General features: G+C 43.9%; 2 protein-coding genes across 6 annotated transcripts in view; one reads left to right on the forward strand and one right to left on the reverse strand.

Annotated features, from left to right (window-relative positions):
* On the reverse strand, nt 1–24,522 carry DHRS7B (dehydrogenase/reductase 7B). 3 transcript variants are annotated; one of them, XM_068127271.2, is made up of 7 exons: nt 24,393–24,522; nt 18,589–18,764; nt 13,198–13,313; nt 11,809–12,019; nt 4,043–4,135; nt 979–1,131; nt 1–624 (listed from the first exon to the last, which is right to left on the reverse strand). In XM_068127271.2, the coding sequence occupies exons 2-7, from the start codon at nt 18,758–18,760 to the stop codon at nt 413–415; spliced, it is 957 nt and encodes a 318-aa protein (XP_067983372.1). In that variant the 5' UTR covers nt 18,761–18,764; nt 24,393–24,522; the 3' UTR covers nt 1–412. The 3 variants fall into 3 exon arrangements, with proteins under 3 accessions (XP_067983372.1, XP_067983370.1, XP_067983369.1); XM_068127269.2 differs by lacking the exon at nt 24,393–24,522 and adding an exon at nt 23,988–24,085; XM_068127268.2 differs by lacking the exon at nt 24,393–24,522 and adding an exon at nt 23,976–24,071.
* LOC137434358 (putative nuclease HARBI1) overlaps nt 24,096–27,734 on the forward strand; it is a 12,073-nt gene continuing 8,434 nt past the window's right edge. The window contains exons 1-2 of one of the 3 annotated variants that reach the window (XM_078785429.1): nt 24,096–24,313; nt 25,158–25,887. In XM_078785429.1, the coding sequence (XP_078641555.1) occupies nt 25,222–25,887 (666 nt within the window). In that variant the 5' untranslated portion in view covers nt 24,096–24,313; nt 25,158–25,221. The other 2 variants (XR_010985853.2, XM_068127267.2) reach the window with 2 other exon arrangements.

A 27,734-nucleotide genomic window follows, 5' to 3' on the forward strand; every position in this document is an offset into this window, starting at 1 on the left:
AACAATTATTTGCATATTTTATTAATCTCTGTACAAAGCATGCCTTGCATATCATTGTTCAAATTCAGCACAGCTGAAATGACATTTCAACAATGTTCACAAATCGTTCAAAAATATATCATGAGCACCATGCGATTCATACATGTTCACTCTGATGACCCTGTGTGTGGTATGAGTCAAGAGCCCTGATAAGGTTTCAGTGAAGAATCCCAAATCACACAAATCGAGGCATTTCAGGAGAAACACGGCAAACGCCATCGCCAACATTATTCCACCACCAAAAACTTCGCCTGCTGTTACCCGAGGAAACTTTGGAAGCTGCGGCTCGATTCAATCGTGCTCTAAATTTTCTAGTCCCCAGAGGCAACTCGGCATCATCAACTCGGCAATTGTGGAGGCAGGTGCCGCCGGCTCACTGCTCGACCGCCCGTCGTTGGCGCTCACGCCTCGCGCGGCGCGCCATCACGAAGAAGTAGATCGACGGCGCGAGGGCACGCAGGCAGATGGCTGCTTTGGGAACAGGGCCCGCCAGCACGACGTCCTTCTTTCGGTTCACCACCGCTTGATACACCTCCTTGGCCACGGCTTCTGGCTCCTGGCCTTCTGCGGTGGTTGCGTCGAGTCCTGCCAATGACGGATAAAAAACGGTGGCAGCTCTGAATAGGACAAAAACAACAACTTGCCAAAGCAACATATTATCCAAGACCCTTCCAAAACACCAGGCTCGCCTTTTATTTCCGCGGAAGCCATGTTCTCCCTTGAATATGGTGAGAATATCTACACCCCACAGCCTCCTCCACAAATGAAAGATGTGCAACCAAAACCGATTGGCGGGATGGCTTATAAGCCACAGAGCAGCGAGTGAATATTTTGCCCACTGTTCCACAGGCCTAGATTTTTGTTTGCGGAATAAAAAATATTCTAAAGTATAAGCTGTGGCATCACATCTGAAGTCAAAATGCCACAAAACGTGCTTACGTCCGTAAGGAGATCCGTCAGCCGAGACGGCGTTTATCGACAGGTTGGTGCGGATGTACCCAGGGCTGATCACGGTCACATCGATCCCGTGCTCGGCCACTTCTGCTCGAAGACAGTCACAGAATGCCTGCAGGGCGTGCTTAGACGCAGAATCTGAACCAGGGCGCACATCCACAACACGCACGCCACTTAAAAGCCCAGACCTGTCACTCATCTTCAATCATTTCATTCCGACTTCTCCAGGTTAAACACCTGGTCTGTTAGGATCAGAGTGTGCACCTATGATATCCGAAACTCACTGCGTTCAAGACTCGATCCAATGAACGCTTTCCCAGCACGAAACTGGATTCGATCGTGATTTCATGCATTCATTTTGTGTGCAGCTTATGGCTGCTGGGTTTCATCATTGCTGGCAGCACAGCTGTGCCACTGATGCTGTGCCCCTGTAGGTTAGGACAGGAATATGTGATCTGTTCAGGATGCCGGCGATAGCTCGCCTACTCTTCACGAAGGACACCGTGGGATCTTTGACATCCACCAAGTAGTGCCGGCAGAAGGGACACGTTTAACATCCATCCGAGGGACGGCACAACACATTGACGAACCATCCTGCCTGCTAAACACCGGGATGGGAGTTTATAGCGGGGTCGAGAGTCAAACCCAGGCTGGACAACCCTGATGGCGAATAAAATACGAGACAACAAGCATCCTTGAGAAATCAGAATAACGGTAAATCAAAGCGATCCTCGTATGTAGCAAATAAACACCATATGCTGCGTCGAATACATCTTAAAAGGGACAAATATGGTGAGGAAAACGAATGGTTGCAAGGAATTAATTAATTAAATCATGGGTATACTTACTCAGGTAGTCGTAAATGGGCATATGTCAGGATGGAGGGTAGTAGATGTAGTATACTGACAGGGATACGGGTCCATTACTGTTTATCTTGTAAATATTTTCAAGTGTTTGTGTGTTTGTATGTTATTCCTTCATGGCTGAATTGTAGCACCTGGAGGCCCCAAATTTGGGTGAAGGTAGTTCAGAATCTGCGTGAGGTTTGACGGCCTTGACGCAAGTTTTGAGACCACCAAAGGCCGCTAAAAGGTGTATATTGGGATGTGCAGTGAGGCAGTGGGCCGGTCTGCAGGTAAAAGGTAACCACCACCAGGCCAATAACTCCACAACTTTTCAATGTCCAACACGTCCCAAAACCACCGCCTGGAAAAGCTCGCCCAGGCGGGCAGCACCGGGTGGTAATTAATAGAAATCATCTGTGTGATGAAGTAGGGGTGAGTTAATCTACATTTGTAGATGGCATAAAGCCAGGAAATAAAGCAAATAGAAAGAATGGAGAAAAAAATGCTGCGGGTAATTGGGCCACAAAAAATGCCAGGTAAAGAGAAGAGGTGTAAACATTGGTCTGCGTGTTGGTCTGCGTGTTGGTCTGCGTTTTGGTCTGCGTTTTGGTCTGCGTGCTGGTCTGCGTGCTGGTCTGCGTGCTGGTCTGCGCGCTGGTCTGCGCGCTGGTCTGCGTGCTGGTCTGCGTGCTGGTCTGCGTGCTGGTCTGCGTGCTGGTCTGCGCGCTGGTCTGCGTGCTGGTCTGCGTGTTGGTCTGCGTGCTGGTCTGCGTGCTGGTCTGTGTGCTGGTCTGCGTGTTGGTGTGCGTGTTGGTCTGTGTGCTGGTCTGCGTGTTGGTCTGCGTGTTGGTCTGCGTGTTGGTCTGCGTGCTGGTCTGCGTGTTGGTCTGTGTGTTGGTCTGCGTGTTGGTCTGCGTGTTGGTCTGCGTACTGGTCTGCGTGCTGGTCTGTGTGCTGGTCTGTGTGCTGGTCTGCGTGTTGGTCTGTGTGTTGGACTGCGTGCTGGTCTGCGTGCTGGTCTGCGTGCTGGTCTGCGCGCTGGTCTGCGTGCTGGTCTGCGTGTTGGTCTGCGTGCTGGTCTGCGTGCTGGTCTGCGTGCTGGTCTGCGTGTTGGTCTGCGTGCTGGTCTGCGTGTTGGTCTGCGTGTTGGTCTGCGTGCTGGTCTGTGTGTTGGTCTGTGTGTTGGTCTATGTGCTGGTCTGCGTGTTGGACTGTGTGCTGGTCTGTGTGTTGGTCTGTGTGTTGGTCTGTGTTTTGGTCTGTGTGTTGGTCTGTGTGAAGGTCTGCGTGCTGGTCTATGTGAAGGTCTGTGTGAAGGTCTGCGTGCTGGTCTGCGTGTTGGTCTGCGTGCTGGTCTGTGTGAAGGTCTGCGTGCTGGTCTGTGTGTTGGTCTGCGTGCTGGTCTGCGTGTTGGTCTGCGTGTTGGTCTGCGTGCTGGTCTGTGTGTTGGTCTGTGTGTTGGTCTATGTGCTGGTCTGCGTGTTGGACTGTGTGCTGGTCTGTGTGTTGGTCTGTGTGTTGGTCTGTGTTTTGGTCTGTGTGTTGGTCTGTGTGAAGGTCTGCGTGCTGGTCTATGTGAAGGTCTGTGTGAAGGTCTGCGTGCTGGTCTGCGTGTTGGTCTGCGTGCTGGTCTGTGTTTTGGTCTGTGTGTTGGGCTGTGTACGTCTATGTGCTGGGCTGCGTGTTGGTCTGCTTGCTGGTCTGCTTGCTGGTCTGCGTGCTGGTGTGTGTGCTGGTCTGCGTGCTGGTCTGTGTGTTGGTCTGCGTGTTGGTGTGTGTGTGCTGGTCTGTGTGCTGGTCTGCGTGTTGGTCTGCGTGCTGGTCTGTGTGCTGGTCTGCGTGTTGGTCTGCGTGCTGGTCTGTGTGTTGGTCTTTGTGCTGGTCTGTGTGTTGGGCTGTGTTCGTCTATGTGTTGGTCTATGTGCTGGGCTGCGTGTTGGTCTGCTTGCTGGTCTGTGGCAGGTGTACTTTCACCTCATACTCCCCCTTTCCAACGTTTCTCCACATTACACAAAACAAAAAGACCCTAATGCTGTCAGACTATCAATTACGATAATGGGTTCTGGTGTTCCGTTTTAGGGTTGAAATGTATGCATTCGATGTTGTGGAGGTAACATGACACAGGCTAGACAGGCCGAATTGCCTATTGAATCTCCCTTCCCTTTTAAATCCGTCTTTCCTTGTATTTTAATACAAAAACTCACAAGCTGAGCGAAACGGAATAGCTATTCTGCCTTGGACGCTGCTGATGACCACCACATGCCCACTGCCACGGTTCACCATTGATGGAAGGAGAGCTGCCAAAAGGAAAGAGAGAGAGAAAGAGATGAAAAGAAAACTTGTGTGTATATATATAATCCATTCTATTGTAACCAACGAGCACACTATTAAGGAGCTTGAAATATTTACAGGTCACGTGGTGCTCCAAGTCATCAAGTTGACAGATAGAGGAGCAATAGCTATAATTATGTCATTCACTTCATAACATGGATGTCTCAAGTAGCATTTTTGGAATTTTTCAAGCTGGAAGCACACATGTGGAGCTAAGGTCTGTGTCTCTACCAGGGAGGAGGAAGCTCGGGTTAGACTTCATCATGCTACTGAAGCATGCTACAATGAAAGTTAATTAATGTTAATGTTCTGTGCAGGTACATACAGGCAATATTCCGTCAGGTGGAGGGGTCCATCGGTACCAACTGGGTGGACAAGGTTCTTTGGTATAATTTGATGGGTCTGTGTGTCAGGATACCATTTATGCCGGGTAGCAGTTTCAAATGAGTAGCTTTCATTTCAAAATTTGTTGTTCAAATAAACCTCTATCAGTTCAATGTCGAGTACAAACGTATGTTTGTCCGAATTCGTCCGAATCCAAAGATTCTGGTCCTATATGTGATGACTGAATATAATACACATATAAATAAGGTACCAAATGAAAGCTTTCACCCTACTGGTACCTCCAAATGCTATTTTTATATTTCTAAAATACTACAAACGCGAACGGCACTCAGTAGAGAGCATTCCTCCGTCTGGTTGGCCATATCACTCAATGGTGAAGAATCACTTCAATAATTCTCATATCCGAATCCATATTCAGATCTTCACAAAAATCGAATCTCTTTGTCCTTGTCAGACACCCAACCGGTCCACCAAGTTTCGTCCAAATCCGTCCACAACTTTTTGAGATATCCTGCTATGTATCGTTTTTGGCCCGATCCCCCAATGGTGAAGAATCACTTGAAAAAAATCTAGTAGCCGGATCTGAATCCGGATCTTTATCAAAATCTAATGATTTCGTCCTTGTCACATTCGCTACATCTCTGCTAAATTTCGTCCGAATCCGTCCACAACTTTATGAGATATTTTGTTCACAAACAAACAAACAGACGGACAGACAGGGGTGGAAACATAACCTCCATCCACCTTTGGTGGCGGAGGTAATAAAATATGCATTTCTCACCAGTATATACGAGTATTCTCATATTTTCCTTGCAGGATTACTGACTTCCTTATTGTTTCTTGACACTTCAGAAATTGCTGTGATTATTTCTAATGCCATTTTATTTATTTTAGGTCAATTCAAAAATGGACAGCACGGAAACCATTTGCATTATTCACACGACTGGTGAGGATCCACATACTGGTCTCACTTCACCAAGGGATCTGGAATCCTGGAATTCCCTCCTAAGAGCTAGTGATGGCACGGACAAGACAGTTTGACATGTGAGAGGTTCTGAAGCATCCCTTGGGTACACTTCCAAGGTCCCTAGCCACTGCAGATGGCATACCAAGGAAAACCAACAAATCAGCTCTCGCCAAGGAACTCAGGAAGAACATCTCACCCGTGGAATTCATACAACCAAAGTCGACGTGTCTCATTGATGGAATGGCACTTGTGCACAAGACAAAAAGTGAGTACAAGACGTTTGGTGACATCGCTTCTCTCATATTCTGAAAGGCTGTCAACAAAGCTGCTCAGTCTTCTCGTGTTGATATTGTCTTTGATACGTACAGAGAGAATTCCATCAAAGAAGTGGAAAGAGAAGGCAGACAATCAAAAACTAGATCGATACAGTTGAAGAACATCACAACAAAGCAGACAGTAGTCCAGTGGAAGAAATTTCTCTCAGCAACTCCAAACAAAACCAGTCTCATTGAATTTCTTGTACAAGAGTGGAAGCAGCCAAAATACACAGAACTAAGAGGAAAGGTTCTCGATATAACCTCTGGGGAGAACTGCTTCAAAATCACACACGAAGGAAGTGTTCTGGTCCCAGAGCTCTGCTCTTCACAAGAAGAGGCAGATACGCGACTCATTTTACATGCGACACGTGCAGCAGGTCAAGGCTTCCAGTCTATTGTACTCGTAGCTGATGACACCGATGTGTTTCTGCTCCTACTGGCCTTCACGGAGACATCAGTGCAACACTGTATCTGAAATATGGATCCCAGGCAAAGTCACATTACATGGACATAAAAAAATCGCATCTGCGTTAAGATCGTCTCTACAAAGCATCGTCTCTCTACAAATTTGGCTGGTTAGACAGTTCACCAGCTCCAGAAGCTGTAATATAACTCCTTTCTTGTGACTGTTCCAGGTCATGCCGACGGCCTGGGTGCACCTGCTTGATGAATAACCTCAGGTGCTCCGAATCCTGCAAACTAAAGACATGTGACAACCAGGCGTCTGAGGAGGGAGAGGACATGGTTGTGCAGGATGATGCTGATGATGTTGATGAACTTGAAGATCTTTATTAATTATTCTTCTGCAATTGATGATGCTAATGATTTCCATGATTATGTTCATTTATTTTGATGAAATTAATTCATTTATTTTGATGAAAATCAAGTTATTTTCATTTTGATGATGATGGAGATTAAAGTGTAATGTAAGGTGGCTGTAAATGCAAAATAAACTGTTTGCAAGAGCTTACATGTGATCTTCTGAAGCCTAGTATGTCTGTACAACATATACATATTGCTAAAAATCGAACCAATAGGGGGCCTTTTCAACATCATATTTCAGGGTGAAAGCTGCTACTTACAGACTGCTACCAGGCAGAAATGTGTTCTTGAATAGCCGAGCATTCATATGGTACCCATGAACCTTGGCCACCCCGAGTGGTACCGGTGGCTCAATTTTGGGGTCGTACCTGACGGACTACAAGGCTTGTATTGATGCAAGTCAGTAATTCGTGGTGAATACTTCACAACAAACGACTCCTCTGTACCGACCTCGGTTGAAGGATAATGCACGTTTTTGTCAATCAGAAAGTAACGACGACCCACGCATGGAGCTAGTTAACTGTGTTCGAAGGATAATTCTAGAAAGGGCAGTGTGCTCGAGGTTTGAAGAGGAATTCCAGGCACTGCCTTCTCTTAAGGATCATCACGAAAATACAGGGATAGCATGTGGATGTCAAGATTGACGGCAAATTGTGTGACGGCCTGTTTGGGAGTGCGGATTAACGCTACAACTGTTGCAAAAAGTTCTCCTGCACTGATGTCGTGATTAAAGTTGACCATTGAACTTTAGGATGTGTTCCACCTCTGCTACTCCAGGAGGATTTTCGGGCCAATGTTTGAAAGTCCCACCATGGTTTCAGACCAACTTCAACATAGCATAAACTTCCTTGCGAATACTACATATAAACACCTTTTTTTCTTTTTTAGTTGAGGGATGTGGGCAGATAGAGGAGGGTTGTGGTGTGCTGACAAGGAGGGGAGTGTCGTTGAAGCTGAAGGGAAAGGTGTATGCTGCATGTGTGAGAAGTGTTATAATTTATGGGAGCGAGACATGGGCAATGAACGTAGAGCAGCAACGAAGGCTGGAAAGGGTGGAAATGCGAATGGTTCGGTGGATGTGTAGAGTATCGTTGAGAGAGAGGAAGACAAATGATGAATTGTGAAAAATGATGGGAATAGAGCCTGTGATGGATGCTGTGAAGAGGAACAGGTTGAGATGGTTTGGTCATGTGTTGAGGAAGGATGAAAGTGACTGGTTGAGAAGAGCGATGGAAATGAATGTAGAAGGAAGTGGAGGACGGGGAAGACCGAGAAAGACTTGGCTAAAGATGGTCGAAGAAGAAATGCGGGCAAGGGGGCATACAAGGGGAGATGCAGAAAATAGGGCAAAATGGAGAAGATTGTCATGGGGACCGCAAGACTAACCCCCGCTCTAGCAGGGAAAATGGCCTTAAAATTCCTGCTGTAAAATGTGTGTTGTGGCTAGGCCTACCCCTCGTTAGCCGGTGTGCAAATTCTGTCCGTTTTTACACCGCGTTTGTCCTTCCGCTTCTTTTCCCCCCCAAATACAGTATCCCATGCACCCTCCCTTACCCCTTATTCCTCCCCACATCCCTCATTTGTCCAAGTCCCCCCTCTATATTTGCCCGCAACCCTGCTGCTTGTGTGCCCACCCACTCTTTCTACTGTTTATTTTGTTCTGTTGCGCCCTGATCCGTTCTCCACTCTGGCTCTGCCATGAGCCTTGAGTTTTATACAAGAAAAAAGTTTCTCGTTGGTAGGATTTTAGTTTCCATCCCCAGTTGCCTGATCGATGCCTTTACGAGTCAAACATAAACTGTCGACTGGTATTATGTGTCGACAACACCAAGACAGGCAGGTGACATTCTTCCTGAAGACCACAAGTGAGATGAGCGATTGATAATCTGATGGTGTTGTCTTGAGTTCCAAGATCTTAGTGTGCCTTCAGGACTTGATCTCACACCCTCTGAGATTTCAATCCAGTCTTCTCAACACGAAGCCACCATTTACAGGACACGATGTTCTGAACAAAGTTCACAAGGGAGGTGACAGAAGCCTATCAGCTGATAAAGATGTCTATCAAAACATGTCTACTTACAACTAGCGTCGTGGATTCCCTAATCCCTTCCAGTTCTGGAAGAAGCACCTGCTCAACTCGGACCAAGTGTACAAGAGGTCTATTGAGGTATAAGGGTAACATGCATGGTAGACGATCGGCGCATCGGCCAGTAACGCCATTTCAGGAAAATAACATCACACAGCCAGCCCCAAGACAAACTCAGGGACTTTCAACGTACATTCGTCTTTATATACTTTCTTTAAAGGACAAGGAACTCAAAACATTTCCCCAGTTTACACAGACTGCCCCTGGGAGCAAGATCTGGCAGTTTTGGAGCTCATGGGGAAGGAATGTCGCCACAAGGTCAATTAAGGATGTTTATCAACAGCTTCTCAAATTGAGACAGTCAGACCTTAGCTTTAGCGGAGAAATGGGATCATACTGCCCCCATGAGCCTGGGATTCGACTGAAATCCCTTACGTGGATGAAAACCGAGGTAGAAAACCTTTCATATTTGTTTGACTGCCATGACATGAGCCATCCAAAGCACCTTCTTTGGTACATCTAAGATCAGCTCTCCTTCGGCAACAAAACAGAATAAAGTACCGCTAAATGTCATTGCTTGTGGAATTAAAGCCGAGTCACGTTGCTGTGGCCAAAGGTCACCAAGGCCGCTATTAAATGCTCTACGATGTTTGCTTCTTGACTGTGACAGTTGCAGTTTGTTGTGATGCTGAAGGATAGTTAGAAATTAATGACTTCAATTTAAAAGATCTAGTATGTATTCCAAAGCATGTCTTGGTGGCCTCCTCCATGCTAGCAACTAGTATGTTGTCCTGATGGAGAACTCTCCTTCTCCCCTCTCTTTGGCAGCTGGTTTCCCTCAAAGCTCATCCTTTCCTGGTATACATAAACAACCTGTAAACTACATTCCATCACTTTTATGGCAACGCTACTTGCGGTACAGTTTCAAAACGCTGCGACAGACCAGCAATGCAACTCCAAATCAAATCTGGAAGAAGAAAAAGAAGAACACTGGTTTAAAACGAGGAAGAGACCTTCAGTCCTGGGAGGTTACACAAAAGTCAGCATCCTATGTCTCCAGAAGGATTACCTGACTGACCCTTCCATCTCATCCTGTGGCCAATTCTTGACAGACGCCCAAGCTCCGGTGCGTGTGAGCCACACTATCCATCTTGCACTGTCCCTATTTATAGAGTGGTCTCCAAGGCAAAACACCCACGAATCATGAAGTAGAGGTGCAGAGTTTGTTTGTTCGCCAATCAAAAGGTATCTCAGTGGCTTATCAACCCTTTTACACCTTTGCTTTGCCCTCAATTTCAATATCCTCCAGCCTCAACCCAACCCTCCTCCCCTCTTCAACCCTGTATGGCAAGTTCGGCCTATTTTCACTTTTTCATCTCCCTCTATTCTTTTCTTTGGAAAATCGTTTTTAGCCGCGTCGCAGACGCTGGTCATAGAGTGCCCTCTGCTGTTGTTGTTGTTCTTCTTGTTCTTCTTCTTCTTGTTCTTGCAGAGAAGACAAAACCTCAAAGCTCCACCCATTCTGGGAACCATAGCTCCACCCATTCTGGGAGAGGCTTCATATAAACAAATATCCACCATTTTATTAACTCGCATAGCTTTGAGGCCTGTTTTGTAGGCCCGTGGTGTCTTCCTCTCTCACACAGTTTTATTTCAAATCAAATTCGATATATAATTTCATTTTTCACAGTCGCTAACATAGTTTTAGACTCGGTTGAAAAAAAACGGGAAGAAAATCCGATGAAAGTTGCCCTTTATAGAACGAAATGAATTCTCAAAGGCCTGTAACTTCAAGTCCATTGAGATATATATTTTTTAAATCGCGGCATGGTCAGTCATACACCACCCGAAATAACAGACGGGAAAATGCCGAGATATATATATATTTTGTTTAAATCGCGGCATGGTCAGTCATACTGCAATTGAGTACAATTGAGTGCAATTGAGTACCAGTTCACTGGTAATTCCCTGCTTGTCGTAAAAGGCAACAAACAGGGTTGGCGGCAGGAAGGGCATCCGGCCGTAAAACATTGCTTCAAAAAGGGGACCAAAAAACAACAACCACGGTGCCCGAAAAAGGCCAACCCCCGCTTTGCTGGGAAAAATGGCCTCTAAAGGTGGTTATTTTTTTTTTATGGTCAGTCATACACCGCCTGAAATAACAGACGGGAAAATGCCGAGATATATTAAAAATTCGCCCATTTGATGACAATCGTCACGATGAAATATTTAATTTATACGTCGTCACAATAATGTGGAGAGAGGAGCATAGCTTCGTTCACGTGTCGCCACACACGGGAAATTGCCGAGATATATTTTTTTTAAATCGCGGCATGGTCAGTCATACACCGCCTGAAATAACAGACAGGAAAATGCCGAGATATATTAAAAATTCGTCGCCACACACGGGAAATTGCCGAGATATATTTTCACTTTGCACAAAAATAACATCAAGTAATCGAATCAATAGGAATGTCCTGTGTCTATAACATCGACGTTATAGGCACAGCTGCATCTAGGCATTGTGTAACATCGACGCGGCTTTTGTTTTAATTAAAACTTTTTGTACTTGTTTACTCTTCCCTACACTTCCAATCTGTCCCCTTTATGTTTGTCAATTTTTGTTTATCTAGTCTGCTATCCAAACTATTTTTTATCTAGGCCCTGGGTAGAGCACATATGTCTGCCAAGCTGAACAGTTTACACTTTGTTTCCCCTTGATAGGCCGGATCTGGGTTCGGTGCTGAACCAAAATCTAATTGGTGTGTTCTTGTCACCTAACCAACTCATCCACCTAGTTTGGTCATAACTCGGCCACAACCTTTTGTGCTGTATTTCTCAATGGTGAGGAATCATGTAAAAAATTATAGTATCGATATCCGGATCTGGATTTTAACCAAAACTGAATCAATTCTTGTCACACACCCAACCTGTCCACCAAGTTTCGTCCAAATCTGTCCACAACGTTTTGACATATCCTGCTCACAGACAAATAAACAGACAGGGGTGAAAACATAGCCTTCGCCCACCTTTGGTGGCAGAGGTTACAACTCATTTTTAAAGTCCTTGATCCCTGTACAGTAAAAAAAATGTTGCGAATACCTTTAGTTAAAGCCATTGTCCCAAAATAATTGACATCCATGAGACGTCGATGAACGGCGAGCGTTGTATCTTGAACATCCCCACGTGCGCTCAGTCCAGCACAATTCAGTAGCACGTCCACACGACTGTAGCATTTCAGCACAGTGCGCGCCGCCTCTTCCACAGCCTCCGACTCCCCCAGGTCAAATGTCACGACGCATGGCACACGAGCCTGCGGAAAGCTCACAAAGTTCAATATCTCACAACCCGTTTTAGATATTTAGTACCAATTATGACCTTGTGATATTTACTTGCTCAATCATCCAAGAGAAAGCAACGGCATCACCTCCGTCTCTTGATGGACCAATGAGAAAGCATGCAAACTAGATATGGTCCAATAGGCCGGATACTTTCATTACATTGAGGTAACGTAGTACATAACAGGAACCACCCAGGAAGTGTGAAAGGATAGAACGAGGAATCAAATGGAATAAAATACCTGGTATGCCCGTTTCGTTTATTACATCACTTTATTTATTTGGAATCCAGGTTTACATTTGCAGTTTATTGGAAGGCGGATATGTCCTGACAGGAAAGAGAACGTTCGCAAAGGTGTGGAGGGAGAGTGGGGGTGGGTGAGCGGGATTGGTTTTGTGGCAATGGTAAAAAAAATGTGCTTTTTTATAAGTTATAGCAGATTCCTCCAATGATGCATCGACTCATCGTAATGACTCAGGAATTCGAAGAAGATCAGTTAGTGTGTGTCGTGTGATTCTAAAATGTTCTTCTTGAAAGTCCTTATTGCGTGAAGGAGTAACGACCTGTCCGATATTTATTTTCAGTTATGATTCATGACTAGTGCTGGGAGGATGGTATGTACCCTCACGTCTAAGCTGTGTAGCCTGGGTTTCACTCCCAGCCATGAACTGTCATCCTGGTGTTTCACAGGCAGGGCGATTCATCAATGTAGGTGGCATCCCTCGGATGGACGTAAACGGGTGTCTCATCTGCTGGCATTAGTTGATGGATGTTAAATATCCCATGGTATCCTTCATGAAGAATAGGTGAGTTATCACTGGTACCAAGAACAAATTCCTGCCCTAACTTCCTGAGTCGGAGCAGTGACCCAACCAGGATTGTAGCCAAGTAACTGCTTCATCAGCACCAACGCCATGCATAGGGCATCGTAGATGATGATGATTAATGACTGGTCATGAGGTATCTCTACACCTTCAGGAATGACAACAGCAGCGGCAGCAACAACAAGAACAACATTGATGACGCCTTGTAGAGTGTATACAACACAAAAATACAGGAGAAAGGGATGGGGTAATAATAATGAGGGTCAGGGTGAATGTCAAGAAGTGCTTATTCTGTATGAGAATGATGAAATCACCATATGATGCTCACTTTGTCGTTGTCCTCAGCTGGGTTTGCCAAGCTATCCCGGAGCTCCTCAAGCTTCTGACGGTTCCTCCCACATATCACAAGACGTGCACCAGCAGCGTGGAACACACGTGCACATTCTGCCAATGTCACACACACACACAAATGGCAGAAATGCATCACAAAGCGCAGCGGCTTGGTCAAACCATTGCTTTGCTTCCATTGACGATACAGCAATCCTTGTGTGGTTTTCGGCAAGAGTCTACAAAATTACAGCTACATGCACCCGTAAAGAAACAGAACAAATGCCACTTGGCGAATTGTCCGCAGAACTACTGAGAAAATACCCAACTTATTCCACTTCAAGTTCCCTCTTCTTCCCCGACAACCACTCCTCCATCGTACATGTAACGATGCATCAAATCATACGATCTACAGCAGGGCCATGAAGCCCTACCCTTTCAGAAGTATAAATCATTATAATATTGTATGCAGCCTGGGCTGCTGGTTGCATCATTGCTGTTGCAGTGCTTCTGATGCAGTGCTTCCTGTTTCCAGCAAGCTGCTAATCATTTTTCTGGCCTCAGAAGGATGGCTGACTGAGTCAACCCAACTGGTGTTATTTAACGGCACAACAGGGGCTCAATCTCAAGACCCTAAGATCTTAAGCCAGCAATCTTATCCGTTATGGCTACACCAGCCTTGAAGTATAAATGAAAATTTGAAATGCATGCGTGACATGCACTGTGCTCAATGAAAGCCATCTCACGGTCGAAATGTTGCACTTCCCCATGGTGGACAGCCACGACACAACTCCTACCGACATCAGCTCATCTATGATGGCCTCCATCAGTCGTGAAAATTGCCATCTCCTATTGAGTTAACCATGGGCACATTCTCAGCGGATGATGTGATGTTTTAATCAATTCTCGATATGCAGAGTGAAAATGTGTCTAAATCTCCAAATTATCATATCGACATAATTACATTAATGCCTTGTTAGACAATTACATAATGTCCTTAATTAACAAGACTGAAGGCCTAACAGCGGCGTAGCTGGGCTTGTAAAATATTATAAACCACAAACACATATAATTAGCTTTTAAAATAGTCGCTAATGCTGCTTATAACATTAAACAAAGAAATTTGGAGGAATACCGACATATGTGAGGTACGTTTTACTTACAGAACTGAGGGAAGATCTACTGTAATCTATATAACCCACAAGGGTTGGGTTAATAACATGCTATCAAAAAACCGAGGCAAATTCCTTACTTCCGCGGTTGTTAGTCCGTACACCGCTTGCCATGGAATCATGAACCATACACCTTTTCAATCCATCAACTTTGTATTCACGACATTGGGATTAAAGTGTTATGGTCATATTTACTATATTATTATTACTATTATGAAAACGATACAACTGAAACGATACACCACTGAATTAAGAAACATGGGCTTAATTTATCCGAAGCGGTCCGAAGGGTAGGCATAAAGCCTAAGGCCTATACGTACCGTTTTGTTGCAAGGGTCCTAACGCTGATGCTTTCGATATTTCATGGTCATTTTAACAATCGGTTTGTTTGTGTTTTACACTGAATGGAAAACGTAAAGGTAGAGCATGGCGATTGTGATATACGACAGGTTCGGCGATATGTTTGGCCTGAACGAAATTGCAATCAAAATGCCGGAGTGTGGAGAGTAAGCCGCCGTACTGCCATAATGACATCAGAGGTAATCACATCACCCGGTCATGTGACGAGATCCTCAGCTCTGATTGGTATACGTTTGAGGGGACATACATACATACATACATACATAAACGGACAAACACTGTTCGAGGCGGGCTTTGCCCTATGGGCTACGCTGTAAAAAAAATTGTTTGAAGAGGAAACCAGAAGCCAGCGCAGGCACTCCTTGATTTACACACAATATGTGTTCCTAAAATACTGAATGTAAAACAAAACTAGAACGGCACTCTTCAATGTCATGACGTTGACCGATATGCCAGATACGCCCACATTATTAAATCATTATACATAGTACATACTCGTGCCAAGTTCGATTTACATCCCTTCAGCTGTTCCGAAGTATCACATTTCTACCGGACATGACCTCTGACCATTGACCTTTGATGTCAAAATCTAATCAGCTCATCTTTTCATCATAATATGCAGTATACTTATACCAAGTTTGGTGAAAATCCCATGACTGATTCACAAGTTAACTCGGGAACATTTTTACCTGACGTAACCTCTGACGTTTGACCTCTCAACCCCATAATCTAATCAGTTAATCTTTCATACGAACTTGCACCAAGTTAGACTTCAATCCCTTCGTTCTTCGCGCCCATAAAGCCGTTCTTAAGTTATCACGATAAAGAAAGCCTATCACAGACGGATTTATGGGCGCATGGACAGTGGGACGGATAACCTGAAAACATAAAGCTTCCAGGGACTTTGTCAACATAGGCATAAAAACCTGAATAGAAAACGATTTTCCCATAGGTATAATGTTATAAATTGAAGATGCATTCCTGGGAGAAAATGGCCAGTTCTAACCTAACTTTAACCTAAGTTAAGACAGTAAATGTGTAAATACAGTTTCTGTAAATAAATAAGACATAATAACTAAATAAATCAACAAGTACAGATACAAAGTACGACATAAAATAATCTCTCCATGCCACATAAACAAGCGTTACGCCTAGGTCCCCGTCGTTGAAGTGATGTGAGTTGACAAAGTGGAAGACGCAAGGCGGCCATCTTGGATTTTGACCTAGCGACCCAATTTTCAATAGCGTTCTCCCTTATGCGTAGATACACCCACACACCAGATTAGAAGATAGTAGTTCGTATATTTTTCAAAATATTTCGCTCACAAGGTTCAGACATATATATGGTGGCGGCCATCTTGGATTTTGACGTGGCGACCCAATTTTCAATAGCGTTCTTCCTTATGCGTAGATGCACCCACACACCCGATTAGAAATTAGTAGTTCGTTTATTTTTCAAGATATTTCACTCACAAGGTTCAGACATGTATATGGTGGCGGCCATCTTGGATTTTGACGTGGCGACCCAATTTTCAAGAGCGTTCTTCCTTCTGCCTAGATACACCCACACACCAGATTAGAAGTTGGTACTTCGCTTATTTTTCAAGATATTCCACTCACAAGGTTCAGACATACATGGTGTCAGACATACATGGCGGCGGCCATCTTGGATTTTGACGTGGGTTGCACCCACACACCAAATTCGAATGTGGTCCTTCGCTTACGCACGCACGCATGCATGCACGTACACACGCACTCACGTACACACGCATGCACGGACACACGGACGGAGGGGAAAACCATTGTCCCCCTTTCGCTTCGCGGTGCGACGGGGTACAATAAATATCCTCCAGCGCGGCATTGTGCCTGGCTATACCGCCGTGCAACTCATCGAGACTGTATTGGGAGGGAGAGAAGGTGTACAATAAATGATTGATTAATTGCATAATTAAAATCAATAAATAATGATCGTAAAATATTTTCTTAATCAATTGGCTAATAGCATACCTTAATGTTAAACTATGAGTGCTTCATCCAAAGATGGATCCTTTAGAAATTTAATTAAATAAGGCATTAATTAAAAAAATTAAGTAATTAATCGATAAATAATGAATCATTTAAGTGATTAATCAATAAATCAAAAATATCCTTTGTAGCCACATCACTTGGTCACTGTCATGTCCAAATATTAGCTTCCTAGCTCAAAAGGTGTCTGTGATATTGCTCAGATGAGAAAGAAAATAAATAAATAATTAGTAATGAAAATAAATAAATAATAATCATTAAAAAATGAAATAATTAATAAATTCGCTAATACAACACATAAACCACCACCATTTCATCAGAATCGAACTAAAAAAATTTTTTTTTTTAATCATTAATCAAATAATTAATCGATTAACCAATAAATCAAAAATAGCCTTTGCAGCCAAATCACGTGGTCATTGGCATGTCCAAATATCAGCTTCCGAGCTCAAAAGGTGCCTGAGATAATGGGCAGAAGAGAAAGAAAATGTATAAGTACTTAATTAATCGCTAATAATTAAATAACTCATCAATTAATTGATTAATCAAAAAACAAAAAATACTGTTTTTGACAAAGTACTTGCTCACTATTGTGCCGAAATTTCAGCTTCCTAGCTCAAAGGATGGCTGAGATATCGCCTGGACAAACAAACAAACAAGAAAGAAAACAAGAAAGCAAGAAAACAACCAGATTGAAAACTGAGTACTCCCTTTCAGCATGCGTCACTGCCGAGCCCCCTTCGGTGCCCGGCAATGACGTCATGCAGCGCCTGGAGATGGCATAGGAATGGTGCGGTGTACAACAAGAAAGCAAGAAAACAACCAGAGTGAAAACTGAGTACTCCCTTTCAGCATGCGTCACTGCCGAGCCCCTTGGGTGCCCGGCAATGACGTCATGCAGCACCTGGAGATGGCATAGGAATGGTGCGGTGTACAACAAGAAATCAAGAAAACAACCAGAGTGAAAACTGAGTACTCCCTTTCAGCATGCGTCACTGCCGAGCCCCTTGGGTGCCCGGCAATGACGTCATGCAGCGCCTGGAGATGGCATAGGAATGGTGCGGTGTACAACAAGAAAGCAAGAAAACAACCAGAGTGAAAACTGAGTACTCCCTTTCAGCGTGCGTCACTGCCGAGCCCCCTTCGGTGCCCGGCAATGACGTCATGCAGCGCCTGGAGATGGCACAGGAAAGGAGCGGTGTACAATAAAGATCATAAATATATGTTGAAACAAATAAATTAGGGACGGTTCTAACCAAGTGTGTGCGGTAATCACCAAAATCTACGGCACCCAGTGAGTGTCCAGGCCTGGGAGGTGCGTGTGTAGGTGGAGCAGTTACTGAGACAATGAGGTACTCCACTTTAGTGGACGAGTCTTTATTTGGAGACATTACTAGCAACTATCCTCACAGTCGAGGGAGGAAGGCTGAGCACACTGACAATGCCCATGAAACTCCTTATGTATAAATCACTTCACCACATCCGTTTTAAAGTCCAAACAAATAGTTTTCTGGGCCTTCATGGTGGGAGTCACAGTTAGAGAACTTGAGCATCGTTTACCACTCACGATGAAGGGGCTTGGCATAAAAATACTGTATCACTGTACGTCGTACCTCCACTTCCATTGCGCAATGGCACAAATTTCTATTTTTTCCCGTGTGAAAAAAAAACGTTATCTCGAAAATTACGAGGAGTAAATAGAAAATTGTCCAATCGTTGTCTAAGGCATCAATTCGAAAAAAACACGCAAGGAGAGGAGTGAAAACAGATTGGGGGTGGGGAGGGGAAAACAGGAAATAACTCATATTCGAGTTTTTCAAGGCTCGATGGTTCACCTTCGCCGAGACCAGAGCTTGCACCGGTGACGACCACCACCTTGTCGCGACAATAACTGCGTGTACGTAAACGTCGCACAAGCCAGAACAAGATCCACAAGCCGAACCCACCCGCAACCAGGACTTGCAACACACTCGGCGACTGTGCCTCAGTTGCTTTTGTCCGAATCATGGTCCTGGGAGAAAAGAGAAAAACAAAGCCGTGCTGTTTAATTGAGTAAATGTCACGGAACAAGAATCCTGCTTTGGATCATTTTTACGGCCATCGGATCAAACAAATACATATCTTCTTGGACCTATCCATGCAAGCATGGGCAAGTCGGTTCGTCTCAACAACTATACAAACTGGAGAGCCATATTGGTGGCCTCTTCTTCACTCAGATCCTGCACCACCTCACATGCCACATCCACTTCCCATGAGCTGTGCTTGACAGCTCCTATTACAAACACCACCTTAGAGAACACGTCCAAAGTCCTGCAAAACTTATGGTTCTTGGAAGTATTATGAAGGGGATTTGTGTTGTGTTCTTTCTTTTTAAGGATATACTTCTACCCAAAAGAAGGGGAAGTAGTTCTCTGAACTTCTTCTAGACACTCCAAACTCAAGCAATGGATCTCGATCTTGTTTTCATACATTGCCGTGACTACCTTCGCTGTCCATTCATCAACTCCAACTCTTCGAAGAGCCCATATCACAACATGACGAAAATCTTTCTCCAGATCACCAAAACCGAGGGAGATTTTTAACTTTTTAAATAATTCTCTCAATAACTTTCATAACTCGATCCAAAATATTTGTACGTCTGTAATTACCACATTCCAAAATGTCACCCTTCCCTTTATAGACAGTGTCAATTATACTCTTATTCCAGTCATTTGGAATACCATGCTCACTGATAATTTGATTGAACAAATCAGTAAAGAGTTTAACTCTAGGTCCCCAGAGACTTTCACCACCTGTGCTGCAATACCTGAGGAACCTACAGTCTTTCCCATCTTCGTTTTTCCAAAAGCTTATTTGACCCTCTCAAAATCTATCTTAGGAGGAAATGGACTAGGTAGGAGTTCAGCACTTACCAAGACATCCTTATCCCAGTCAAATCCTTCATTGAAAAGCTTCTTGAAGTGTTCTGTCCAAGTATTTCTGATGCCAACATCTTCAAAAACAACTTCTCCTTTCTGGTATCTAACACATTGCTCACCAACATCTTGATTTTCACACCTCACCTGTTTTGCAATTTTAAAAATCTGGTTCCTAGCCTCCCTAGTGTCTCGGTTACCAAACCTTTACCTCCACCATTGAAGGTGGATTTCGGCTAAGTTTTCACCCCATCTGTCTGTGAGCATGATATCTCAAAAAATTGTAGATAGATTCGGACCAGATTTGTTGGACATGCTGGGTGTGTGACGACGACGAATCAATTAAATTTTGGTGAAGATCCGGATCCAGATACGAGAATTTTTAACAGTGATTCTTCACCATTGAGAGATAGGGCTAAAAACGATGTATAGCAGGATATATCAAAAAAATTTAGACAGATTATGAAAAAACTTCCATGATCACAATGTGCAAATATGATCACAAATATGATCTCACAATCTGCAATGATCTTTCCTGGGAAAAACACATTTTCCAAGCTGGCCGAAGTCCTTCCTTGGCACACCTGAGCTCCTCACCACATACAAGGCTTTCATCTGCAGCTCAATGGAATACTGCTCTCCCCTCTGGGCTGGTGCTCCTGCCTCACACCTAGCTCGGCTTCACGCGGTTGAAACCAAAGCTTTCAGAATCATTGGAATCTCCCGCGATGAAGCTAACTCGGAGGGCCTTTCACTCACTCACCGCAGGCAGGTTGGTGGTCTTTCTGTCTTCTACAGACTCCTCTCTGGCCTAGCCCCCCCCCCCCCCCCCCCAGCGCTGTCTGTGCTCTGTCCCCCAAATATTCCTACAGGTCACACAAGATCTGCCTGCAACCCTCTTCTGGTGAAACTGCCAAAATCAAGACTCTCTGCTCACCTTCACTCTTTCATTCCTCTTTTATCCCACCTCTGGAACAAACTCCCTCACTCTCTTCAATCCCACTCCTCCTTCCAGGTCTTTAAAACAGCTGTTCACCACCATCTCTTATCTTCCCCCATCCAAAACCTTGATCTTTTCTACCCCCGTTAATTCACCCCAGATCCACTTTTCTGAAATACCGACTTCTTTCCTGGAAGTCCTAGCAGTGTCCATGTGTTTTTTTTTTTTTACCTCGCCCACCCCTCAATCCCCTTCCCGCGCCTCCTCCCCCCCAAGCCCTCTACCTCCCACAGATCTCCCGATGTCCCTGCTCTCAAATGTTGTACTTGTGTGCTTCCCCCTCTCTCCCCCCATATTGTCTCTCCCGTACCCTTTATTTTGTCTCATGTGTCCGTTTGTTTTTTGGCATTAATATTAGTTCTAAAACGAGCCTCGATCTTGTATACAAAAATAAAACACAAAAAAAACAAAAAAAACAAAACTTGTTGGATGAGTTTGGTAGGTGACGAGTACAAGCGATTACATTTTGGTTCAGGTCCGATGTAGATCCGGCCGATCAGTGGGATAGAAAACGTAAACTGTTCAGTCTGGCGGAGGTTTGTTCCCTACCGATTGCCCTTCTCGTTGAAATTGGAAGTATCCCCATCACTAAGGTGCACTCCGCTAAAATTGTAGGTGTCATCATTGATGATAAACTCAGCTGGTCAGATTACATCTCCTTTATCATGAAACTGTTGTAATACAGGTGTTTTTATCTAGATTATGTTAATTTCTACCCTCAATCACGTTACTTTCTCTTCACAATACTTTACTTTTACCTTATCTCGTTTAGAGTAACTAGGGCATGCCCGTACTATATATATGCCCGTACTATATATCTATCTAAAATTATATCCCCCCCCTCTATTTACATGAAATGGTTTGGTCCATTCGCAACGCCAAAGCGAACGGCGAACGGCTTGCGAGTACAGTGACAATCCCCCCCCTCTATTTACATGAAATGGTTTCGTCCATTCGCAACGACCACAGAACCACCCCCTCTATTTACATGGAATGGTTTGGTCCATTCGCAACGCCGGCACACGCGATCGTTCGCTGCTCTCTGATTGGTTGAATCGTTTTTTGTACATAGCTCGGTAAGTAATTGTCCGATTAATATGAAACCTTGAAAAGGCACATCCTCGGGTCCCCAGCAATATACCTGGCAAGTTAAAAGTATATCGGACCCGTGGTTGTCGAGAAACAGCGGTCACAGACAGACAAACGTACAAACGTACAAACGTACAGACAGAGATTACTGGAATTATAGATAGATATTACACACCAGAAACAACAAGCTTCTTCACTCATTGTTGCTCAAAAACGAGCCTTGGGGGTTTGTACAAGTAGCTTCTCTCTTCCTCGAGACTACACTGTGCACCTCTTTTCGCTGCACTTAAAACTGATTCTTAATGATTTTACAAATTACACACACAGGGATATCCATGTGCAAGTATATCGATAATCATCATCCCTACACTACTTCTTCTTCACCCCAATAGGATATATACACTTATCACACAACATCCTGAAACGACACACACAATTATCACACTGGATCCTGAAACAATTTGTTCTTTCCCAACATTCGCATGTCACATTCCATGAACACATGCGATTTTAAGAGTTTCGTCTTTGGAACACCATTGACAGAGCAGTGAAAATCCAACCCCCTTGTGACCAGATTCTAATTTTCCTATTGGAACATTCTCATATCCAAATATGTCGGTCTAAAGTATAAAATATCCCCCTGATGATGTTCAAACAATTCATGTACAGTATTTCATTATTTTGTCGATTATTGTGTTTGCTGTTGCTCATAGACATAGTCAGTAGTTTGTCGTTTAAAGCATTTCACCACAAGCTTTAGCTTTTTGGAAATTCCCCCATGGATGCTGTGTGCCACACAATATGTAAATTATTATTTATTTTTTACTTATCCTTGTACAAAGTATGGCAATAATATGTATGTATGAAAATGTATGAAATATAAAAAATACAACACAAAACTAGAACGACACTCCGCCTGGTTGGCCATATCACTCAATGGTGAAGAAATCACAAAATCACCCGATCTGGATCTTCACCAACATTGAATCGATTCTTCCTCGTCACACAAACAACCTGTCCACCAAGTTTCCTCCAAATCCATCCATAACTTTTTCAGATATCCTGCAATGTATAGTTTTTGGTCCTATCTCCCAATGGTGAAGAATCACTTAAAAAATTAAATAATTCTGATATCCGAATCCATATTCAGATCTTCACCAAAATCGAATCTATTTGTCCTTGTCAGACACCTAACCTGTCCACCAAGTTTCGTCCAAATCAGTCCACAACTTTTTGGGATATCCTGCTATGTATCGTTTTTGGCCATATCTCCCTCACTTAAAATTACTTAAATTTTATTACTTAAATTACTTATTACTTAAATTACTTAAACTTAAATTAACTTAAATTAACTTAAATTACTTAAAACACTTTTAAAAAATTAAATAATTCTGATATCCGGATCAATATTCAGATCTTCACCAAAATCGAATAGATTTGTCCTTGTCAGACACCCAACCTGTCCACCAAGTTTCGTCCAAATCAGTCCACAACTTTTTGAGATATCCTGCTATGTATCGTTTTTGGCCCTATCTCCCAATGGTGAAGAAACACTTAAAAAATTCTAGTTGGCGGATCCGAATCCGGATCTTCACCAAAATTGAATAATTTCGTCCTCGTCACATACACAACCCCTGCCAAATTTCGTCCGAATTTGTCCAAAACTTTACAGACAGAGGGGTGAAAACATAACCTCCATCTACCTTTGCTGGCGGAGGTAAAAAAAAAAAAAAAAAAAAATAGATAGGCCTATTAAAAAAAAAAAAAAATTAATAATAATAATAAATAGCCTACAAATACAAAAAAACAAACAAATACAAAAAATATATACAAAAAAAATACAATACAATACAAATACCAAAAAAATAGTATGGAAATACAGAATATGGAAATACTGTAACCCTTGGAAACCTTGGGCCGATTCAGGCGTTGTGGCCTTATTGAGGCCTAATCAGGCTTTGTGGTCTGAGGCCTAAACGGCTAATACTAATAGGATCAATGACGAGGCAACAGTTAATTTATGTCATCCATACTCTGTTTATAAATAATTGGGGTGCGAAATACAGTGGTTTACACTCGGATTTGTGGACTAACAACCGTGGGGTTCACCGAAAGGGTAAACCCCAAGTCTAGCCCTTGCATTGTTCCCAACGAACGAGTAAAACACGTGATTATAATCAAAAGCAAACCAGGAATATAATATATAAAAAAGAAAAACCTTGCTTCGAACCAAAAACGGAGATTCTGCTTTTTCTTTTCGCGTGCGGATGAAGGTGCCTTTTCTTCGTTCATTCATTTATTCAATCACTTATTCATTCCCATCGGCGGAAGTGGTAATTGTAATGCTCAAATTAAATTTAGTTTCGCAGATTATTTTCGGAAAAATGAACATTTCCAAAGGCGATACAGTACTGAGAATGAGATTAAGTTCGTCTGTTCGCCAAAGAAGGAAGGATATGACAGAAGAGAACGTCAGAAGGACACGGCAGGAAGAACGAAGAAGTCAGCGGTGTTCATACTTCATATGGTTAGCGCCTGAGACTGAGAGCCTGGGAGGTAGGTTGGCGGTTCGAAGCCTGCCGAGTCGTTCTGCAAAGACGAGCATGGACAAACAACCATATGTTGGTAATCATACCGCAAGTTTTGATGGGCCTCATGGCCTCGTCCTATATGGAACTTCCTTGTAGTTGTAAGAGAACGTGTATAAGAGACAACGGAAGACCCCAGACGGAGAAGACACGGAACTATTCAACCAGACTCAGAATAGTAAAACTACGAAGCATTTTCCTGTATACTTGATTTTTTTTGTACAACATTACAATAACTGCATCAAATTTCACAGAAAGTTTAGCAAGCAAAATCAGTTTCAAGACTTTAAGCTGTGTTGAAATCCCTGACGGTATAATCCGTATCAGGATCATTTATTTGTTCGAAACACCAGACTTAAAAAATAGATATATCCCAATAATCGGCATTGTTTCGATTACATTGCTATTTTTTTGACTATTGTAAATGGATGTCAATTTTTGCGTTATTTCAAACACACGTGGCCAAATTGACGCAATGCCTTTGAGCTAGATGCGTGTACACTGTACAATCTTCAATCGTGGGATTATCTAATGTGGAGCAAAACCTAATCACAAGCGTTTAAATAAAAGAACCTTTTACACGTCGGCGAGGGCAGTGTGTTTAAGGCCTTGGAGCAAGCATTGCATGGCTTATCATTGTTAGTTTACATGGGAATTGTGAATATGGATGCGTTAGGGGTGCTTGAATTAGCTCAAGAGGAGGCAGAAGAGCACAGGAGTAGGACAGTTCGTCGACGTGCATTGAGAATCTTCGAGGATAGATGCAATCCTCTGGAGAAGTATGACGACATCAAATTTGTCTGGCGTTACAGACTCTCGAAGGAATCATTTCGTTGGCTGCTGGATCTAGTGAAAGATGACCTGGATCAGCCCACGATGCGGAGCAATGCGCTGAATCCCCTCCAACAATTGTCCGTCGCGTTGCGGTTCTATGCAAGTGCATCATTTCAATTGGACGTTGGAGACATGGGCGGAGTTTCACAGGCGACATGTTGCAAAGTCATTCATCGCGTCACTGCCGCCATTTGTGCCAAGAAAACGCACTTTATACATTTCCCGGATACTCCAGAAGAAAGGAGAACCGTAACACAAGGATTCCATGAGATATCGCGATTCCCTGGGGTTATCGGAGCTGTAGACGGATCTCACGTGGCAATTGTAAATCCTGGCGGTCGAAATGCGCTCAGGTACATGAACAGAGACGGATACTACAGTCTAAATTCCCAACTTGTTTGTGACCATCGACTTCTGTTCACTAATGTCGTTGCCAGATGGTATGGGTCAGCGCACGACTCTAGAATCTTTGAAGAGTCGCAGCTATTTGAGAAATTCCAGAGAGGAGAATACCGAGGCATTTTGCTGGGAGATCCGGCGTACACGTGCCGCACGTTCATGCTGACCCCGGTGCGCATCCCTAGGACACCAGCGGAGAGACGCTACAATCATGCAAAAAGGAGTACGAGGAGAGTGATTGAAAGAGCCTTGGATATCTGGAAGGAAAGATTTTCTTGCGTAGCCAAAGGAAATCATCTCAGGTGTACAGTAAGTACATTTTGAATGAAGATTTTTGATCAATTGTGAAGAAACCGCATAAAATGTGCAACTTTTTCTGCATGTACACCATCTAATTTTTTTTTTTTTTTTTTGTATACAAGATCGATGCTCGTGAAAGAGCTAACATTAATCACACAAAAAGTCAAACCGACACATAAAACACAAAAAATAAGGGGAGTGGTAGACAAGATGGGGAGAGAAGGGAAGGACACAAACACAACATTTGAGAGCAGGGACATCGGGAGAAATGTGGGAGGGGGAGGGCTTGGGGGGAGGTGGGATATGTATAAAACATATGAACACTGCAAGGACTTCCAGGAAAGAAGTTGGAATTTCAAAAAAAAAGTGTATCTGGGGTGAATTAGCGGGGGTAGAAAAGATCAATGTTTTGGATGGGGGAAGATAAGAGATGGTGGTGAACAGCTGTTTTAAAGACATGGAGGGAGGAGTGGGATTGAAGGGAGTGGGGGAGTTTGTTCCAGAGGCCGGAGAAAAGGGGAATGAAAGAGTGAAGGTGAGCAGAGAGCCTAGATTTTGGCAGTATAACCATAAGAGGGTTGCAGGCAGATCTTGTGCGACCTGAAGGAATATTGGGGGGACAGAGCACAGAGGGAGCTGGGGGAGCAAGGCCGGAGAGGAGTCGGTAGAAGACAGAAAGACCACCAACCTGCCTGCGGTGAGTGAGTGAAAGGCCCTCGGAGTTAACTTCATCGCAGGAGATTCCAATGATTCTGAAATCTTTGGTTTCAACAGCGTGAAGCTGAGCTAGGTGTGAGGCAGGAGCACCAGCCCAGAGGGGGGAACAGTATTCCATTGAGCTGCGGATCAAAGCCTTGTACGTGGTGAGGAGCTCAGGTGTGCCAAGGAAAGACTTCACACGACGGAGGATGCTCAGTCGGCGACTGGCTTTGGAGGCCAGCTTGGAAATGTGGTTTTCCCCAAGAAAGATCATGGCAGATAGTGAGACCCAAAAGCTTGAGCGACAGAAATTCTTGGAGAGGATTGTTGAGAAAGTAGATGGGAGGGTTTTCCAGTCGGTCCTTTCGGAGAGACATTGTAAGAGTGTGAGATTTGTCAGGATTGAAAGACATGTTCCACTTGTTTGACCAGTCTGTGATTTTGTCCAGCTCTGCAGAGAGTGAGGAGGCTGCAGACTGCCGATCTGAGGGATGAGGAATGGAGCGGCAGATAGTGGAGTCATCAGCAAAGAGATAGAGAGGATTTTCCAGAGAGTCGGAGAGATCATTGATGAAGACCAGAAATAGCACAGGGCCCAGAACACGACCTTGGGGAACTCCAGCCAGAACAGGAAGGGGAGATGAGAGAAATCCATTCAGGGCCACACGTTGCCTATGACCAGAGAGGAAGTCCGCAAGCCATGAGTGGAGATTTCCATGGATACCATAGGAGGAGAGTTTGGTGAGCAGAGCTGGGTGCCAGACCGTATCGAAGGCACGTGATATGTCAAGTGAGACAGCTCTGATTTCCTGTTTGTTATTGAGGACCTCCATCCATTGTTGAGACAGCAGAAGCAACATGTCCAGAGTAGAATGACCTGGTCTGAATCCAAATTAATGATCAGAGATCAAGCCATTGGAGAAGACGAAGGATTTGATATCCGAAGCAATGATGGATTCCATGACTTTGCTGATAATTGGAAGCAGGCTGATTGGTCTGTCGTTGCAAGGATCTGTTTTTGCACCTTTTTTGTGTAAAGCGGTGATGTTTGCTGATTTCCAAGATGCTGGCAGATGACCTTGAGCAAAAGAGAGGGTGAAAAGAACAGAGAGAGGGTGAGATAGAGCGGAAGAGCAGGATTTTAGGACCCGTGGGCT

This window comes from Myxine glutinosa, chromosome 10 (genome assembly GCF_964187855.1).
Source record: "Myxine glutinosa chromosome 10, kmMyxGlut1.1, whole genome shotgun sequence".
Lineage (NCBI taxonomy): Eukaryota > Metazoa > Chordata > Myxini > Myxiniformes > Myxinidae > Myxine > Myxine glutinosa.

Coding starts and splice junctions, on each gene's coding strand:
- DHRS7B (XM_068127268.2), bottom strand. CDS start 24,049: ATGAACGAAGAAAAGGCACCTTCATCCGCACGCGAAAAGAAAAAGCAG. Junction 12,020..13,197: donor CAGCTGAGGACAACGACAAA/GTGAGCATCATA, acceptor AGCTTTCCGCAG/GCTCGTGTGCCATGCGTCGT. Junction 625..978: donor TGACGGATCTCCTTACGGAC/GTAAGCACGTTT, acceptor CGTCATTGGCAG/GACTCGACGCAACCACCGCA.